At 39.9% G+C, this 20,801-nt stretch overlaps 1 protein-coding gene across 6 annotated transcripts in view; it reads right to left on the reverse strand.

Moving 5' to 3' along the window:
• SVEP1 (sushi, von Willebrand factor type A, EGF and pentraxin domain containing 1) overlaps positions 1-20,801 on the reverse strand; it is a 254,513-nt gene that overhangs the window by 76,055 nt on the left and 157,657 nt on the right. For all 6 annotated transcript variants that reach the window (XR_013829121.1, XM_079927084.1, XM_079927087.1 and 3 more), the window contains 13 exons: positions 20,184-20,275; positions 19,035-19,131; positions 17,329-17,442; positions 15,941-16,054; positions 14,921-15,122; positions 11,679-11,836; positions 9,901-10,102; positions 7,868-8,043; positions 4,740-4,864; positions 3,661-3,784; positions 2,707-2,877; positions 1,154-1,327; positions 570-689 (listed from right to left, as the gene is read on the reverse strand). Coding sequence is in view for 5 of the 6 variants with exons in the window: in XM_079927084.1 (XP_079783210.1) it covers positions 570-689; positions 1,154-1,327; positions 2,707-2,877; positions 3,661-3,784; positions 4,740-4,864; positions 7,868-8,043; positions 9,901-10,102; positions 11,679-11,836; positions 14,921-15,122; positions 15,941-16,054; positions 17,329-17,442; positions 19,035-19,131; positions 20,184-20,275 (1,869 nt within the window). In the remaining variant the exon portion in view is untranslated. The remainder of the gene's footprint in view (positions 1-569; positions 690-1,153; positions 1,328-2,706; positions 2,878-3,660; positions 3,785-4,739; positions 4,865-7,867; positions 8,044-9,900; positions 10,103-11,678; positions 11,837-14,920; positions 15,123-15,940; positions 16,055-17,328; positions 17,443-19,034; positions 19,132-20,183; positions 20,276-20,801) is intronic.

Raw genomic sequence — 20,801 nt, forward strand, 5'->3', positions numbered from 1 at the left:
AAAAGCACAATGCTAGTTTAAAGCACCTTGAACCGTTGCTTATGTACCATTAAAAATTTTTTTTTAGTGAAGTATAGTTGATTTACAATGCTGTGTTAGTTTTAGACGTACAGCAAAGTGATTCACTTATACATATATATATATATCTCCATTCTTTTTCAGATTTTTTTCCATTATAGGTTATTACAAGATATTGAATATAGTTCCCTGTGCTGTACAGTAGGTCCTTGTTACTTATCTATTTTATATACAGCAGTGTGTATCTGTGAATCCCAAACTCCCAATTTATCCCTCCCCCTGTTTTCCCCTTTGGTAACCATAACTTTGTTTTCTATGTCTGTGAGTCTATTTCTGTTTTGTAAATAAGTTCATTTGTAACATTTTTTTAGATTCCACATATAAGTAATGTCATATAATATTTGTCTTTCTCTGCTTATGTATCCTTTTAAAGGTGGTTTTACTTTTCCATCTCCCCTTTGAAGTTAAAAATTTGTCTTACTGTACATTTACAATATATACTTGAATTAAAAAATTGAACTAGACTTCCCAATTACACATAGCCTAGTTACCTGCACAGTGTTTACCATCTCCTGTGTAGGGTGGGATACACGAGCAGATGTAGGATCCATTTGTATTCAGGCAGGAAGCGTGCTCACTACAATCTGACCCAACTGCACATTCATCAACATCTAAAATGAAGACAGTTTACAGATAGTACAGTTGATGGATCTGTCTTATGTAGCAAACATTTGTTTTTCCTTTTAAATGATTACATATCATTTAACGCATCACACTATATATTGATATCTATTGTTATGAAATTTAGATATGATAGTCATAATCACACTGCAGATCTACAATAAAAGCTATTATTTCCCCAGTTTATAGGTGAATAAGTAGAAGAACAGAAATAAATATTCTTAATATTGAGCCTGGTAAAAATTTAAAACACGTTTGGCATGTCTATGGATAGCTGCTTTGTCACTATGGCTTGCCCAGAGCTCACTAGGAGGAGATGAAATTAACAAAGGCATGCCATGAAAGCCTCAGGAATTTGGGATAATTGTCTCCCACAGAGCTAGAGTAAATGCACACAGTAATTAAATGCATGCAGTAATTAAATGCACACAGTAATTGCCAAGATTCATCTCACCAAGACACGATGGTGAAATGCCATTCCAGCTCCCATTATCCGTACAGAACATCCTTGAATCACCCAACAAATAGTAGCCATTGTTGCACTGGTAGGTCACTGTGCTGCCAGCATGGAAGTCCTCGGCTGAATAAAAGCCATTCTCCAAAGGGGGTGGCACCCCACAGCTAATGCCTGTAATGCGACAACTACATTAGGAGCAACATACTCAATGAACATTTTACTTATATTTATTTTTTTATAAATGTATTTATTTATTTTATTTTTGGCTGCACTGGGTCTTCATTGCTGCGTGCGGGCTTTCTCTAGTTGAGGCGAGCGGGGGTTACTCTTCGTTGTGGTACGCGGGCTTCTCGTTGAGGTGGCTTCTCTTGTTGCGGAGCACGGGCTCTAGGCATGCGGGCTCAGTAGTTGTGGCATGTGGTCTCAGTAGTTGTGGCTCGTGGGCTCTAGAGCGCAGGCTCAGTAGTTGTGGCGCAAGGGCTTAGTTGCTCTGCGGCATGTGGGATCTTCCCGGACCAGGGCTCAAACCCGTGTCCCCTGCACTGGCAGGCGGATTCTCAACCACTGCACCCCAAGGGAAGTCCCATTTTACTTATATTAAACTTGTAGTTGAATTAAGCATGCACTTTTCATTGCACACGAACATTAGACTGAGAACGCTTAGGAGTGGTGACAGGCTACAGCCATACCTGTGCCCAGAGCGTCTGGCTCACAGTAGCCATGCAATTCATTCATTTAAAAATATATTTATGGAGAGCCTGCTACCTGCTACACACTGTCCTGATGCTGAGGTTGCAGTAATGAACCAAACAGACAAAATCCCTGCCTTATAAAGTGTACTATCTAGTCAGAGAAGAGACACAAGAAACAGATAAATATATGATATATCAGGTAGAAGAAGATGCACTGGAGGAACTTCTCTGAACACCCTATCTACTACAGCAGTCCTGCTTCCACTCAACCCTGTCACTTTATATCTCCCTACCCTGCTTTAGTTTTCTTCAGAGCCTTTACTTTTGGCCCTTGCTGTTCTTATTTACTATAAATAAATAATATTATATTTACTTGTTACTTTCTGTCTCTCCTACTACAACGTAAACTCCAAAAGAAGAGAGACTTTTTTCTCCAACTGCTGCATCTCCAGAACTTAGCTCAGTGTCCAGCACACACTCACACCAGGTACTTTCAAAATTGTTGAATAAATGAATAACTGGGTGTAGCCAACTTAAGAGATCTATTCCCGTTTTCCCACCCAGCAGTGACCCATCTCCCTTTGGGCTCCAGCCCTCACACCTGTCTTTCCCTCCATCCAGTTCCTTGGGTCACCCGGGTGCCTTCACAAGTGGTGGGCTCTTTGGATCCTCATCTCCCACCTCCCTCATGGTGCCCAGCACACTTCATTATACAAGGGAAGTATTCAATGAATATCTGCTATATTGGCTACTATGCATATGCAGTATTTCACTTTTATCTAGCATTCCTGAAAAGTGTTCTTAGGGTTCCAGCATTTTTCAAGAGCTACTGAAACGCCTTCAATGAAGGCAGCTCACGTTCACAGAGAGGCAGTGGCTGTGTCCACTGTCCTTGATTCAGGCAATACTGCACGGCGTTTCCGACCATCTGGAAGCCCGGATCACAGAACAGACTGACTCTGGAGCCTGGCTTTACGTCTCCTGATGCAGTTCGCAGATGAGGCACGGATCCTTCTAAAGGTGGGCAATCTGAGGGCAGAGAATGCAGGTTCAGAGCTTGTCAGTAACACAGTGGCAGCATCACCAGGTTAAGGGTTTCAAATCATATGTTGTACCAGCGTTCGAGCGCCACTCTATTGACATTAAAACAAGATAACATGTAACCAGATCACTGGCAGGCAAAATTTCTGGAAAAAAAACTATTGGAGTCAACAAACAACTTTCCCTCTTCCAGCAGAAGTCTGCTGAATATTTTTTAAGGAAAAAATAGTATTTTAGAGTTAATAAAATGTTCTTATGAGTTATCCAAAAACATGAATTCTAGGATACCTTCAGAAACTTGTTTAAACACACGGAATTTTAGGAGGCATTTTTGATCATTCAGAGTTTGACTATTCAGTATGTGGATCCTAACATCCATTTCTTTTCTCTCTGTGCCACCTGCCCCTAGATGACAGCTAGGAAGTACAGAGCCGAGAGAGTACCCCATCTCAAACAGGAGGATGGGACTTCGGGGGGGGGGGGACATTTAAAAAATTAACTATATCCCTCCTCTCATCCTATTTTCCTTATCTTATTTTACCTTTGTTTAAGTTTCCTGCACAATTATTTTGTACCCTGTTACTCAGAATGTATTTAACTATTAAAAAATAATAGATCCTTCGGATGAAGGTAGGGTAAAATGAATTACTAGGTAAACAATAAACTGGCAGACATATACTACTTGACCAATAGAGAATCAAATGTCTTCTTTTGCTAGAAAATCCCAGAGTAGTCAAGAGACAGCAGAGTCTATGGAAGAAGGAAACTAACCAGAACAGAATAAGCTCTTGGAATCGATCTTCACTCTCCCCACAATTCCTGACAGGAAATCAGGCCAGGCGAGCACATTTCCTTTCCTGAGTTCCTCTGGGCATGAGGAAGCCAGCGATTTCACCTGAAAGTTTAAAAACACACCTTTAGATAAACCTCACTTTTTTTCAGGAAGACAGAGTTATTATATCTCCTACTGAAAACCTTCACAGAAGTGTGGAGGGCAGTGGTGGGAAGCAGACTTCTGGATGTAGAGTGTGATTTCAGGGGCAAAGGAAAATTCTCTTCCTTCCCTCTCTCTCCTCCACCCCCATCATTCCTTTTCCCAAATATTTCACTGTAACTGGAATTCTCAAATTCTACCTATAGAATTTCTTGTCTAAAACTTTGCAGTGTATTCAGGTGTTATAGGGGCTCTCCCTTTCCAGTCTCCTGTCTTCTATCTCTCATCTGGAGTTGAGAAAGCTGAGGTTTAGGCAAGTTCTGCCACTATAATGGTAAGAGCAGACATGTGCCAAACAGTGTCTCAATCTTACATGCAGGATTTTGTTCCATCCTGCCAAAACTCCACAGGCAGTTCTATTTATCCTTCATAGATTAGAAAACTGAAGCTCACAGAGATGGGGTAACACGTTCAAAATCATCGGAGTGAGTTCGTGGTAAAACTCGTATTTGAACCCAGGCCATTGGACGGCAGACTGGTTTTAACCACTAGCCCAGCTGTTACTCTCTGTGTGTAATCTTGTGCCAGCCCTAAATTTCTCCTACTTTAGTCAGAGGGATTGGAAGTAGTCTTCTCTATGATTCTTTCTAGCTCTGAAACCACAAGATTTTATGAAACAATCATGTCCAATAAAATTGTAAAACATCACCAAGAGATTGAAAAGGAGATTCACTGAAAGTTACTGTAGATAATCTCTGCCTGGCTTAGTCTACGACCATAACGTCAAATGATATCGGTGGTAAGTTCCGGAAACTCAGAGGTGTCAATAAGATATGGCATCGTTAGGCTGTGCACATTTGTACTAGGTTTGTACCTTTGCATCTCATTACTGTCATACACTGAAAATGGAATTGACCTGCTGTGGAGACAGGACATAGTCCCAGAGGTTGAGCTGGCTTATGGAACCCACAAAAGACTCAGCTGGGTTGAATCCCTCTCCTTTTTTGTCTTGTTCTTGCCCAAGAACTAATGCACCACCACCTAAAGAGAAAGGAGAGAAAAAAGGAGGAAAACTGGCCTGATCGTTATTTCTAAAATGCTAACTTAATGAAGGCACAGCCTATATAAATGTATCAGGGAAAGTTATTGACAAGCTAAATTATCTACATTTGCTGCATGATTTATCAGTAAGATGGATTCAATATTTTATATACCAACTTAAGAAATGGTCAAAGAGGATTTTGAGTATTATATTGGCTCTATATATATTTAACTATAAAACTAGATATATACATATATAAGCATATAATATTTTATGTCAACAAAATAGCTAAGTCCTATTTCGCCTCCTTTGTTCTAGGAAATTACCCTCCATGACAGATTACCAGGAGCTGCTCTTCATCTTTTTATTCTTCAGCTTACAATGATTAAAGTTCTATCATCAATTCCAAGGAACATTCCAGTGGCCACCTAATTGCAAAATCCAATGGAAACTCTTCAATATTCACCTATTAACCATTTCATTCTATTAAACTGCCCTTCCTGGCATACTTGATGGTCTGTGTTTGCCCCTCCAGAACTACCCTTCCCCCTTCTCCACTCTGCTTTGTGTCCCCAAGGTTGACACCTATGGACTACACCAACTGGTTTCCTTGGCCCTCTGGCTTCCGTTTGGCCAATGGAAAGACCAATTAGAGGTAAGAAAGTGGGATGAGAGAGAAGTTTAACTCCCTGGATACCTTTCTCCCAGGCAGCAGATGGTAGGGGTTGCTTTCGTCGCTCTCACATCATCGCTCCCGCTGGGTGATTTCTCCCCATCACTGCAGGTTTGCCTGCTTTCTGGCGACAACTCCCCATCTTTGTCAATTCATGTCCATCTCTTGTGATTTTTCCATTGTTGCTAGTCATGGTGTGTTTTACTACCACATCTTGGTTCTCAAGCATGCCCACAACTTTGAAAACAATCTCTTCATGAAACTCTTCAGTTACCCTCCTTGTGTGTTTCCTGCCAGGAGCCCGACTGATTCTACTTGGTTTCCATGACAGCAGCCTCTCCTGGTTCTCCTTGAACCTTTCTGCTCATTCCCAGTATCCCTCCCCTGCCTGCCTCTTAGACTCTGATGCACCCAGCATTCCACCCTAGCCTCCTTTCTTCTTCCTTCAGCTATTCCCCCTATCTGACCTCACTCCTGCCAATCCATGTCTATAGAGCCCTCATTCATGATTTCCCAACCTACGCCTCTTTCTTACAAAATTAATCATTAAAATTAATACATACACATAGAAGGAAATTTGAAAAAAAAAGTATAAAGAATTCCTTCTACCCTTCTACAATCATTTAACATTTTGTGTATTTCTTTCTAGGTTCTATATTCTTTTAATTATTTTTTTTAGTATGTGTGTGTGAGAGAGATTTTGAAACACACAACACAGAAGCCTACTACATATGACGTTGGAAGCTTGCTTTTCTTCTTGAACATGTTCTCATTTCATGAGTTTTAATAGCTATTTTATCATGTGAATGCACAACGATCCATAATTTTCTTCATTAACTAACTTAACAACCACTCCTTATTGGATATCGGGGTTGTTTCCAGGTTTGGTACTAAGATAACACTGAGATAGATAAATTGATACGTAGATATTTGTCCAGATCATTGATTCTTTCTTTTCGATTGATTCCTGGTAGTGAATTGTTGGTTGCGTGCAAAGGGTTTCTCTAAGGCTGTTGATGAAAGTTTCTGAATTGTTTCCCAGAAAGTCGGGATCAGTTTTCACACCCTCCAGGGCTCTGTAAGAACATTCACCATGCTGAATCCTTGCCAAGCATATCTTACCACTAAAAAGCAACTCTCAATTTGATATAAAGTGGTATCAACCTATGTTTGTAGCTGCACGTATTCCTGGGATTAAATTCAAACTCAATATGCCTAAAACCAAATACAGAATCTTCCCCCACCCCTGATTCCTGCTCCGATAACTGTCCTTTCCCGAGAGAATTCCTATCTCAGCTAACAGGCCCTCCAATAAATCTGGTCACCCAAACTGCAGTCAGTCATTCACTAGGGTCTGTCAGTTGGAGCTCTGCAGTATTTATGGACAGTAATTCATTCTTATTGCTATGGTCAGACAACCATCTCCTTGGGTGGCTACTATTATAGTTCCCTTGTTTTATTTTCCTATGCCTTTAGCTTACTTTCACTCTTCTATTAGGATGTAATTTTCTTTTGAGATAGAAATATTCCTTTTTTTTTTGAGATAGAAATATTCTTTTTTTTTTACCATCAGTGAAATAAATGCTCATTATGAAAATATCAGAAAAGAATAAGGAAGAAAAATAAAAGCCACCTGCAATCCCACCACCCAGAGAAGGGAGGGTTAGAAACAAGAATACTCGAAATTAAACACACCACCCCACTTCCCAGGACGATGCCACTTCCTGCAGAAACGCTTTTAATGTTTCCTTATTTACTACAGAGAACCTCCAGCCATTCCTCCTCATATGACATGTGTCACGGAAGGACCTAGATAGTGCAGGCTTATTGCCAGGTACAATGCTGAGAACACTGGAACATTGAATACTTTTGCATTCCTTCAAACAAAACTCTCTAAATATTTGTTTAAAAGTATTTTTAGAAGAGAGTTTGAGTTCTATCAGAGAAAGGGCCTAAAAGATGGATAGCTATTAGCAGTGCCCCAGCTTGAATTCTGGATCTACGTGTATACTGATCACGAACCAAACCTAAAATAAAAACAACAAACAAAACCAACCAACAAAAAACACCAGCAATTAATCTCCTCGTTGGAAGACAGTTTAGTAACCACCCACTGTTACTTCAGCACGCATCTTGGTAGTCTTAATATACAACCCAAAGGCATTTCTTACAGAGTCACACAGCTCACCTAGGAAAAGCTTCTAATAATTCACAGTCAGGATAATCAGGGGGTGGTACATGGGAGAGAGAACTTAGCAAACTTGATGTTCATCAAAGCACCACCGCCTCTAGCATCAGATGGAATTATATTCCTTTTGCTAAGACATACCAGGGATGGGCGAACCAACAGAGAGGCCCACACCACCGTCAGATAATTTCCCATCGATATAGACTTTCCAGGCTCCATCAGCACTCGTCCAAGTGATTGCAATATGATGCCAACTGCCGTCATTCACCGAGGGACAGTCTGTTATTTTTTCCTTGCCATTCACATAAAGAACCCAGCTGCAGAAAGATTCCAGGGGATACAGTCATCAGTCATATGTCGTAATCCCATCTGTGGGGCATGTTACTATCTTTCCTTTTTTCCTTGTTTTCCTTTTTTGTGGATAAAGCACTTCGGGTAAAACCGCTACTTCTTTCTCGCCATTTCAGCCATGTTTCATAGAAGCAGATTTGATTACTAATTACTCTTTATTGTAGCTCACGGAAAACTGGTTTGTGTTTCTGAAACACTGAGGGGTAGGAAAAAGTCTCAGGATGAGCTGAAAGAAGTCAGTCCAACTGGAGATAATTCACCAACTGTCTATCCTGGAGAGACTGAGTCAAGAACAGAAGGAATGAGAGCTATGTAAATGTCAGTCTGGCTTCCTTCCTCTAGGATGTACGTTCCTACACCTCAGAACGGACTTCAGAGATCTCATAGGAAGTCAATCCTACCTCTCTGTTGCCAAAACAGTCACGTGGCAGACGAAGTATATCGATCCAAAGAAAAGAATAATTGGAACTAAACAGAGGTGACCAAACACAAGAGGGTTCCAACAACCATGTCGCTTAGAGGAATGTCAAAGTTAACCAGCAGTTAAAAGTAAAATATTTTCAAAAGCACATGGAGAAAAAGAAGAGACTAGGGAAAACTGATAAAGAAGGTAAGAATTCATTGACTGACTCTCCCAGCCTCTTCTGAGCCCCTATTCAAAGATGTGTATGAAAAAATATTTTTATTGATAAAACGTGAATTGTCTCCCCTCTGTGTTTTCCCATTTTCCTCCCCCAATTCAAGCAGGCGACAGGTTTTCTCTTTCTACACATTCTGCCTCAGGGGAGGATTTTGCAAATTTCTTGGGATTTTGTTTCTGAACGTTCAAGTCCATTAAGAAGAATGGGGTTTGAGGATGGGAAGATTCCCACCAGAATAGTGAGAATCTCACGGATTGACGAGAGGAAAGAGAGCTCAGTGGGTCCCTGAAGCCTGCAACCTGTTCACTAGCAAAAGGCCACACGTTTGGGAGGATGTGGGAGGAAAAGGCCACGTGGTGCATCACAGAATCTCTCTAGACCGAAGGCGTAAACTCTCAGCCACGACAAGGACTCCACGTGCGGCGAAGAGCAGTAGTTCTGAAAGGACCACGGAGGCTGAGGCAGTGGATGGCTCACTGATCAGCAGGGTCGACAGATGACCAATGACGGGAGCCCTGCCTGAGTCTGTGACTCCTTAGCAAAACTCTGTGGGTTTTAGATGATCTGTGAGCATCTAAGACAGGAGAAGCAGTCAGCAGAAAGAAATCAGAGAAACAACCGGGGCTGACTTGCCCAGAGGGATGGGGTTCTGCATTTGGAATGAACTGATCCAAAAAGACACAGAGGAACGTCATCTTGCACACCTGAGATTACAGACGGATTCGTATTCAATACAAGTGTCTCCCAGGGGTCAACAGTGCCACTGAAATCTCTTGACTCTTGGCCGCTCTGATATGTAAATAAAGGAGCACTGGTCTGAAAAGTCAGTTTGACACTTAACTCTGCCACTCCCAGGGTGTGAGATCTGGGGGCAAAGCGTTTAGTTTCTCTGAAACTTCATTTTACCTTTTAAGGGGCATCAGTTCCTCAAGTCATTGTGAAGCTCAAATGAAATAATACATACGAAAACACTTAGCAAATAGCAAAAGGCAATACACGTATAAGGCGTTACCACTGAAACTCTGCCTCCTTATAGGACTTGTCCAGATGCTCTGATTACTGTCACCCTGCTGTTCTGCCGGCACAGCTGACCCCGCCCCCCCCACCACTCCAACCCCCTTGTCAGTTCTAACTTGGTGCCAGGATAAGTCCTAGCACAGCCTTCCTGACACCTCTGCTTACCCATTATAATCGGTTAGAAGGAAGGTATTGTCACTGCCATTCTCGAGTGCATAGGAGATTGGCGTCCCATAGTTGGTGGTGTCAGAGGATTTCATCCAGAACGTGCAGGTTACAGCACGGAGGGATGGAAGCACACCATCCAGCAGGACGTAACCATAGATGCCGGAAACTTCAAAATCCAGGTTAAAACCTGCAGACTGTTCTGCAACAAATAAGAAAGTATGAGCACACATACAGATGGTCAACAGACACGTGAAAGGATATTCAACGTCGCTGACTATTAGAGAAATGTTAATCAAAACTACCATGTGGAGGGCTTCCCTGGTGGCGCAGTGGTTGGGAGTCTGCCTGTCAATGCAGGGGACACGGGTTCGAGCCCTGGTCTGGGAAGATTCCACATGCCGCGGAGCAACTGGGCCCGTGAGCCACAACTACTGAGCCTGCGCGTCTGGAGCTTGTGCTCCACAACAAGAGAGGCCGCGATAGTGAGAGGCCCGCGCACCACGATGAGGAGTGGCCCCCGCTCGCCGCAACTGGAGAAAGCCCTCGCAGAGAAACGAAGACCCAACACAGCCAAAAATAAATAAAAAAAAAAAACAAAAAACTACCATGTGGTATCACCTCACACCAGTTAGAAGAGCCATCATTAAAAAGTCTACAAATAATAAACATTGGAGAGGGTGTGGAGAAAAGGGAACCCTCCTGTACTGCTGGGAATGTAAATTGGTGCAGTTACTATGGAAAACAGTACGGAGGTTCCTCAAAAAAGTAAAAATAGAGTTACCATATGATCCAGCAATCTCACTCCTGGGCATATATCTGGAGAAAACTCTAATTCTAAAAGATAGACGCACCCCGATGTTCACAGCAGCACTATTTACAATAGCCAAGACACGGAAGCAGCCTAAATGTCCATCAACAGATGAATGGATAAAGAAGATGTGGCATGTATACATATATATGGACCATTTTAAAATGTGGACCATTTTTAAAGTCTTTATTGAATCTGTTACAATATTGTTTCTGTTTTCTGTTTTGTTTTGGCCACCAGGCATGTGGGATCTTAGCTCCCCAACCAGGGGTCGAACCCACACCCCCTGCGTTGGAGGATGAAGTCTTAACCACTGGACAGCCAGTCCCTAACAAATTCTTTTAAATAAAATCATCCGTGAGTATCTAAGACAGGAAACGCACTCAGCAGTGAAAGGAAGCTGAGAAACAGGGAATAGTTGGAAGGACAGGTGGGGTTGGGGAGTCATTAAAGATGAGAGACTCTAAGTACATGTGTGGAGCGATTGATACTGCAGGAGAGAAGGATGGGGTCGCTGCAAGGGCAACTCTCCAGCCCTGCTCAGGGCTCTGGCTCCTCTCCATTTTATGAGCCCCAATCCTGCATATCCCACTCAACAGAACAAAAGTCCTACAGCTAAAAGACTCCAGTGCTCTGAGAAAGCAGTTTAGCATTGACTCTCAAACATATCCGTGAATTCTGACCTTCTACATCAAGTGACCTTTCAAAGCATCCTTTCTAAACACGCAGAATGTGAAGAGTTCTGCTAAATTAGATTTCCTCCATTTCTCCCTTACACCTCTAAGCTTCGCCTCCTGTGCTACTGGAGATAACATGAACCAGTCTAGTGGGTGGCTGTGAAGAATGAGTACAAAATGCTTCGCATAGTTTTTGGTATATAGGTGGTGCTCAGTGCAGGTAAAAATTGACACTGTTATTATATCATTACGGTTAGTATCGTTATTAATAACATTAAGTTCATATATACCTGTTTCACACCTGCTGCCTGAAAATCCTGGCTGACATTTACAACTGTATGAGTTTAATTCATCCACACAGGTGGCCTGATTTCTACAGGGGTTAGACTGACATTCGTTGATGTTCAAATCACAGTGTGGCCCTGTGAAGCCCACTGCACACTGGCACCTGAAAGAAAACAAACTATTGTAACAGAATAGTTGCAGAAAGGGCATTAGAAGCAGTCCCCAATGACAACATTGTCTCAAAAGACTCTGAAAAGCTGAAGTGCTATTATGATCTCTCTTATATGTGGAATCTAAATATAGGTACACACACACACACACACACACACACACACACACACACACACACACACCCCAAGCTTATAGAACATAAGCCAGAGACAGGGAGTGGGAGGTGGGAAAAATAGGTGAATCCTTTTTTTTTTCTTTTTTTTCAATTTAACTAAATTGAATTTTTTAAAAAAATCCTGAAATGCTGAAACATATTTTCCCCATTAATACAGTGCTTTAACTGTTATTTTTTTAATTCATTCAAAGAAACCTATTTAAGACAACGTATATTTGAGATATTGTAGTAGCAAAAATAGAGTATAAAGCAGTTCTGGTCAAGGTGAAGTATTATTCATCCAATGGGAATTTCTCTCCCCACAGAAGTGCTAGAAAAAACAAAAATTCACATATGTTAATCCAATCTCTGTAACAATGAGGTACTTTACAGATGAGTAAACCGTGGCTCAGAGGTTAATTTGCCTGAGTCCTCTTTTTACTAAGTGCTGGAGGAGGACTTTGATCTCAGTCTAGTGGCTTATTCTTAATCAGTATGCCATAGAGTCTCTGTGGTATGCAACAAACGCTTTAAACCCCTCAGAATGGAGAACACATCTAATGATGTCAAATGTTGACAAAGGTGTCATGAAATGGGAAATGTCAGTGAGTACAACTACCACTGGGCAATGTCAAGGGAAGTGGAGAGTTTGTATTCCCAGAGCCCTGTATGTCCATTTCTAGTATGAACTCTAGGAGATTACTGCCCAGGTGCACAAGGACACATATAACAAGTGTTCACAACAGCATCATTCTACACGTTCATGGAGAAGTGAATGGGAAAATAAACCATGGTATAATCATTCAGTGGAATACTAATCAGCAGTTGAAATGAGCAGACTAGAGCCAAATGTATCAGTCTTGAAAATACATAGTATTGAGTGAAAAAACAAAACCCAAAATACAAAGGGATATATATATATATACATATAACATGATACTACTTAATGTAACATGTCAAACTATACTATATGCTGTTTATGAAGGCATATACATAGTAAAACATAAAGTCTGAATGAGAAAGATATAAACCAACTTCAGGACAGTGATCACTATTGGGGAAGAAGAGAAATATGTGTGGGTGATGTGCATGTGTGCGTGTATGTACGCATATTTGGAGGGACTCCAAATCTATCTTTAGAATTTGCTTTTTTAAACACGAAAGATATAAATCAAATAAGGCAAAAGGCTAAGGTTTGATAATTACTGTGATGAGTGTATGACTTTTGTTATTCTTTGTAATTTTCTGTATGTCTGAAATATTTTTTTTTTTTTTTTTTTTTGGTACGCGGTCCTCTCACTGCTGTGGCCTCTCCCGTTGCAGCTCTGGACGCGCAGGCTCAGCGGCCATGGCTCACAGGCCCAGCTGCTCCGCGGCATGTGGGATCTTCCCAGACTGGGGCACGAACCCGTGTCCTCTGCATCGGCAGGCGGACTCTCAATCACTGCGCCACCAGGGAAGCCCTGTCTGAAATATTTTTAATTAAAAAGGAACTGCCCAATAAATGTAGTGAATATTGTTAACCAGCATGTTTATATGGGGACCTCTTTGATATTGGCAATAATATGAATAAATGGTATTTGGGGGTTTAAAAGAAAATCTCAGCTGGAATTGGCGTGCATCTTTATGGAGTTCTGTGTAGTTGAGGGTAAATCTATTTTGGCTAGAATTTCACTCATCTTTATATGTACATGTGTGATATCATTATGGCAGTTCAATATCTTTGTCTATGAAACAGATTCACTTTGGTGGCAACTAACATTCCTTTTGAATTAGGAGGGTTAACCTTCACTTTTCCTCTAGTTAGGATTCAGACAAATTTGGTATTCATCAATTGTTTTGGACCCTGGGGAGAGTTTGGAACTCTTGCTGTTCATTTGGAAATTCTCATTGCCTATGGTTAGGGGCTGTATGCCAGAAGATATAAAAAAGCCCACGAAAAGATGATGCTACCCTGCTAAGACCTCACTTCCATATTAAGAGTGAAAGTCTCACTGGCAGAACTGGCTTCCTATTTCTTCCAGATAGCATCCTAGCTCTGTTAGGGGACGGTAATGGAAGGGGGCTGAACCGGAAAAGTACTGGGAAATGTTGCAACTGGGGTAGAATTCTTTTTTTTTTTTTTTTTTTGCTTTTAACTTTTGAAAACTTACAGAACCAGTTGTTTGTTGAGGGCAATAAAGTTTCCTAAAATTTTGCAAGTAAGACCAGTCTGTCTTTTGCACTGCAGAAGCCACAGATCCTGCAAGAGGAAGGGGATGGAATAGGGCAGACTTGATAGTAATAAAAAAAAAAAAGTGTTGGTTTTCAAACTGCTTTCTACTTGCACCCTAAGAGCTGCCTCAGGAAGACAGAGTCTTTCTCCCCACAAACACTACTATTTTCAACCCCCAAAGCTTAGCTTTTATTGTTTTATTTGTTTACACTCAGATTTCTCCTGAAACAAGGGTTACTAAACTAAAAAAAAAAGTTTGAAAACCATGGTTACAGAATGTAGAATGGCGCTGTGACAGTAGAATTGCACAATTCCTATTTTAGCTAGTGGGAAAACTCCAGCTAAAATATAAAACATTTAAAACTGGGTTTTGTACAGTGCCTCTGCATTTGCTTCCGAATAAATGTGCTTCCTTTCATCTTTTATGACTTCCCAAGTATAGAACAGTGGTTTCCAAGTCTGGCTGTGCATCAGACTCACTGGGGAACTTAAAACATACAGGTTGTCTATTTTAAAATTATAGACTTTACCCAAGACTTAGGAAATCAGAACATCAGGTGGTAGGCTGATTCTACCATAGCTTATCCTTGGGCTAGGATTTGGGAAGGGCTGACTTGGAATTCAAAGTAATACTCTGGAAAGACTGCAGAATGACTGAACAGTTAAGATAATAAAAATAGTGAAAGGAGCCAGACTTAGTCTTTTACCTGAAGCTATTGGCACCATCCTTGCAGGTAGCTCCATTTTTGCACGGTTGGCTGAAACACTCATCCATGTTGATTTCACACCGGTTGCCCAAAAATCCAGGTGGGCACTTGCACAAGAAGCCCCCAAGCTGATCTTCACAGACCGCATTATTTAAGCATGGGCTTGACTGGCATTCATTGACTTCCGTTTCACAGTGTAGGCCTGGGGATGGATGAGGACGAGAAGGAGCCCGCATGTTAACCCCTTGGGAAAACTGGGGTCAAGGTGCTGCCTCCTTAGGGCATGCTGCTTCTAAAGGACAGGAATGGAGGCTGCGGAGCCACTGGCCTACCAAACTGGTTTCACAGCCATTCTTCAACAAGCTCTGGCTTTTCTACATCATTTTAGGACTGCGTTTCTGAAAATCTGCTCTTTCAATCTTACCTCTTTCTGAAATGAACATTAGCAATGAATATCTAATTGAGATAATGTTAAAAAATGGAACTAGCAAATTTAGTTCAAAATGTTCCTCTGTTTCTTTGACCTTGCCTCTTTCCTTCACTGATCATTTTCTGTTTTGGACTTCTTCTTTATCAGTTAAGTGTAGATAGATAGATATTTTAACTCTATTATTTAGCATCCATTCACAATATGATTTTATATAATTTAACTCCAGTTCCTTCTTGAGTGCTTGTCTTAGCATATAAACTCATGTCTTCTTTCTCTCTTTCTGTCTCTGTATACACATATATATATATACACACATGTACAGGAACATATTATTTTTCTGAACTGTTTGAGAGTAAATTGTAGAAATGATGCCCTTTTACCCCTAAATACTTCAGTGTGAATTTCCTCAAAAATAAGGACTCTCTCTTATGAAATCACAGCACAGTTGTAAAATCAGAAAATTAATATTAACTTATATAATATTACATATATATATATATATATATATATATATGGAATGTTCGTAAATGTAATGATTTCTGGGGCTTTACAGAACTCTGTGACAACTAGGAAGAATGGAAACATCTTACCCGTGTATCCTTTCACACACGTGCAGCGATAACCAGCTAAGCCATCAACGCAAGTTCCTTTATTTGAACAAGGACTGGAGCTACACTCATTTATGTTTTCTTCACAGAGTTGACCTGCAAAGAATCATACAATATTTGAGCTGGAGAAAACTGGAAGGAATTTAAGACTAATCGGTTTTCAAGCAAGTTGTTCAGGCGTAAGAGCAAAACGATTGGAAACCATGGCTAACATGTTTGTGAAAAATTTTGCTCTTTGCCAAATACAATTATTTGCTGAATAATATTCCAATATATGTTATATATATGATATCTATCTATCTATGTATCTATATGTATGTATGTATGTATGGATGTATCTACCTACCTACCTACCGCACATTTTCTTTATCCATTCATCCCTTGATTTATACTTAGCTTGTTTCCATATCTTGGCCATTGGCTACTGTGAATAATGTTGCCATGAACGTGAAAATACAGATATCTCTTTGAGACAGTGATTTCATTTCCTTTGGATGCATACCCAGATGGGGGATTGCTGGATTGTATGGTAATTCTATTTTTAATTTTTTGAGGAACCTCCATGCTCTTTTCCATAATGGCTGCACCAATTTACATTCCCACGAACAGTTCACAATGGTCCCCTTTTCTCCATGTCCTTGCCAGCACTGTTATCTCTTATGTCTCTTAATTTTTAATTAATTTTTATTGGAGTATAGTCGATTTACAATGTTGTGTAAGTTTCTACTGTAAAGTGAATCTACTAAAGTGAATCAGTTACACATATATCCACTCTTTTTAGATTCTATTCCCATATAGATCATTACAGAGTATTGAGTAGAGTTCCCTGTGCTATACGGTAGGTCCTTATTAGTTATCTATTTTAAATATAGTAGTGTTTATATGTCAATCCCAATCTCCCAATTTATCCCTCCCCCTCCTTTTCCCTTTGGTAACCGTTTGCTTTCTACATCTGTGATTCTATTTCTGTTTTGTAAATAGGTTCATTTGTACCGTATTTTTTAGATCCCACATATAAGCAATATCCTATGATATCTGTCTTTCTCTTTCTGACTTACTTCACTTAGTACAATAATCTCTAGGTCTAACCATGTCGCTGCAAATAACATTACTTCATTCTTTTTCATGGCTGAGTAATATTCCATTTTGTGTGTGTGTGTGTGTGTGTGTGTGTGTGTGTGTGTGTGTGTGTGTGTGGGTGTGTGTGTGGGTGTGTACACACCCACACACACACACATCTTCTTTATCCATTCCTCCATCGATGGACATTTATCTTTTGATAATAGTCATTCTAACAGGTGTGAGGTGGTAACTCATTATTTTAAGGATTCCAGGGTTAATATTCTAAGAACGAGAAACTTTCCCCTTACCTGTGTAACCAGATGGGCATTCACAAATGAACTCCCCAACTTGGTCTTTACAAATTCCATTGTTGTAGCATGGCAGTGAGCTGCATTCATCAATGTCTGTTTCACATTTTAAGCCTAAAATGCAAACCAGACACTGAAGGTCAATCAAAGAGCGGATTAACAGAAACAGAACCATGATCATTTAAAGATAATTATCCCGATAATCTGAATTTATACGGAGTGGTGGTGGTGAAGGAAAGGGCAATATTTGTTAAGAGCTACCATCTAGTTAAGTATTTAATGAAGGTATTACCTCTCTCTAAACAGCTTTAAGATATCCTTATAAGGATACATAAAAGATAGCAAAAGATCCTAAGTTAGAAGTAGAGGGGGAAAAAGGGAAATCTGGAAGCATAAAATAGAGCCAGGAATTAGTTTAATTCCAAAGTGAAAAATACAGAGTCATATATACTTGCTACCAAGGCCACTTGGCGGAGGAGGGGTGGCGGGACTAAATCCTGCCAGACCTCAGCTCATATGTCAGGTATCCTAGAATGGGGTGCATCTTCCCATAGGGTGCACACAGGCTTTCTATGGGCTAGCTCTGCCGAAACCCAGGTTCTTCTGCACCAGGGGGTCTCAAAGTGTGGTCCCTGGACCAACAATATCAGTAATCCCCTGGGAATGTGACAGAAATGCAAATTCTCACAACTTCCCTAGACCTACTGAATCAGAAATTCTGGAATTGGGCTCCAGCAATCTGTGTTTTAAGAAGTCCTCCAGATGGTTCTGATGCACGTCAAAATTTGAGAATCATTGTCCTATATTATGCTTTTCTCAACCACCTCTCACTTATAAAATTCTAGGACAAGTTCATTATTTCTTGTGGAATGTTGGGACAGAAATTTTTATAAGAATTGAAACCCACACACATGCACATATGCACATGGTGAAATAAGTGGAATGACAACATTCTGTATTTTGTTTTCCAACTTCTCTTTTGCTTATCTTGCGGTGAATTATTTAAATACCACTTTCTCATTAAAAACACTTCATGTTGGCGGCATAAAACTCGGAAAAAAATGTAAAAACTGCATTTCTGGAAGAAAACAGGAAATTATTTTAAATAAACTGCAATTTTTAAGATATAGTTCATTTCGCCTCAAAAATTATATTTCTGGACTGAGCTGGAATTTGAACCAAACTGCAAGAAAACATAATTCTTACATAATTCCTATGTAATCAAGTTCAAAGCCACGCTGTGTTTCTAAGCACAGCTTCCAGAAAGAAAGCAAGCAACAAATCATGGCCATTCATGAGAACTTCCATTCATGTGAAGCAAATGAGAGAAACTGGAGTTTGTTTAAAAATGTTTATGCTGGACAATCTGTTCTATGTTGAGTGTCATGCATTTAATTTGTGTTAGAATGCAACCTTGGACACGGCCTCTGGAACCGTATCCCAATTTAAATCGTGAGTTATGATGTGACTTTTCATAGAGAAGATGATTCTTTATTCTTCCCCCAAAACGTGCAAAGAACACTGTCATTCGTAAGATATGTATGCTTTTTTCACTTATTGGTTTGTCTTGTTCAACCAAACTTTTGTGCAATTATACAGTCTAATGTATCTTATGGCGTTTATTTTTAATGTTTCAAAGTTTGATACTGCGAGTCACAAAGATACTGTATGAAAAACACATGAAAATTTGCACTCCTCTGTGTTACCTGTATATCCAGTTGGACAGAGACACACATAACCACGCCCAAGTTGTTGGCAGGTTCCACCATTGTGGCAGGGGTTTAAGAAACATTCATGGAAAACCTACCAGTGGCAGAAAAGAAATGTATCAGAGACAAAACACTATTTGTTTCAAAGCAATTCTGAGTAGGGAGTTAGAAGGTTTACATCAGGTTTCGGTTTCCAGGTGAGGCCAGCTGGACGGCTGCCTGCATAACGCTGGTACCTGCCATATATGGGCACAAATGCTATATATTATTCTTGAGAGATGTTCTGATAAACCCAGGCAGTGTTGCTAAATGCTGGCTCCATTTAAGGCATTTTAAAAAGTATACTAAGGACAGGCCCCAACCCAGACCAGCTAAATCAGGAATCTGTGGAAGTGGTATCTGTGCATCGTTTTTAAAAGTAAGCCAGTGGATTCTAATGTGTCTGTGTCCATTACGTGCAGTTTCAAATATGACTTATGAAACCGTTATAAGTGAGTATGTTTGGATGTAGGAAGTTAAAATAAGAAATATAACTTCATTATCCTCCTTAAAAATACTTAAAGCCAAGGAATTTATTATGACATTGGGCAAGGTGCATTCAGAGTAATGGCTGAATCACCCAAAATAATTATTCTTAACTAGTCTTCAAAAAAATAAATGGAAAAGTTTTATGAGTTATGTTGCTTATTTTTTAAAAAACCCACAACTTACTCCAATAAATGATTTTTATTTTTGCTGGCAAAAAATTTACATAACTTTCATGAAAGTTGAGTAACTCTTCCTGCTAATCGGAAAAGGCCTTTGGTTAATCCAAACGCCCTTACTCAAATGATGGGTTATGCTCACGGTACATGGTACATGTTAATTATTAGCAACTCAAAAGACTCCCCACATCTACAATTCTCTGTGCCAGACATTGCTGGGAAAAATTCCCATTTCTGGTACTTAGAACTTCTAATGCTGCATTTTTGGAAAGTTCATTTTATAAGTCATAAGCAAATGTAATTATTCATTGATAATATTCATGAGTCTTGATTACTTGAAGTTTCAACTCTGGTAGTTTTTCCTCTGTGGGACACGTATAATGACAAGTTGTTTTCCAAGAATTCCATTAGAGAAAATTTTATAAATATAAAATGGACTTGCCTGACTGCTGACTTCATACTTCTTTTTGATATGTCCAGGAGAAGCAACGGGCACTATACTTTCCTCTGCTGCTGAGAAAGTTGAACTAAAACCTAATAAAATTATGGGAAAACAACTGAAAAACATATTTGTGTGTAGTAGATATTACCAATAAATAGACTCTATTTTTTTTTCTTTTTTAAAAATTGAAGTATAGTTGTTTTACTGCTAATTTCTGCTGTACAGCAAAGTGATTCAGTTATACAAATACATACATTCTTTTTAAAAATTCTTTTCCATTATGGTTTATCATAGGATATTGAATACAGTTCCCTGTGCTATACAGTAGGGCCTTGTTTATCCATTCTATATATAACAGCTTACATCTGTTAATCCCAGCCTCCCACTCCACCCCTCCTCCCAAAGCCCCTCCCCCTTGGCAACCACAAGTCTGTTCTCTAGGAGCAGGCTCTATTTAAATACCATAGTCAAGATTCTGATTCTCAGAGTGGGCAAAGCCACATATATTTTGTTTCAGTAATATAAAGAGAGCACAGAGATGGATGGAATTATGTCATTAAATTCTAGACTTTCAGAAATTTGGAATTTATCAAGTTCGACATTCCCAAAATAAGAATC

Source organism: Stenella coeruleoalba (assembly GCF_951394435.1).
Source record: "Stenella coeruleoalba genome assembly, chromosome: 7".
Lineage (NCBI taxonomy): Eukaryota > Metazoa > Chordata > Mammalia > Artiodactyla > Delphinidae > Stenella > Stenella coeruleoalba.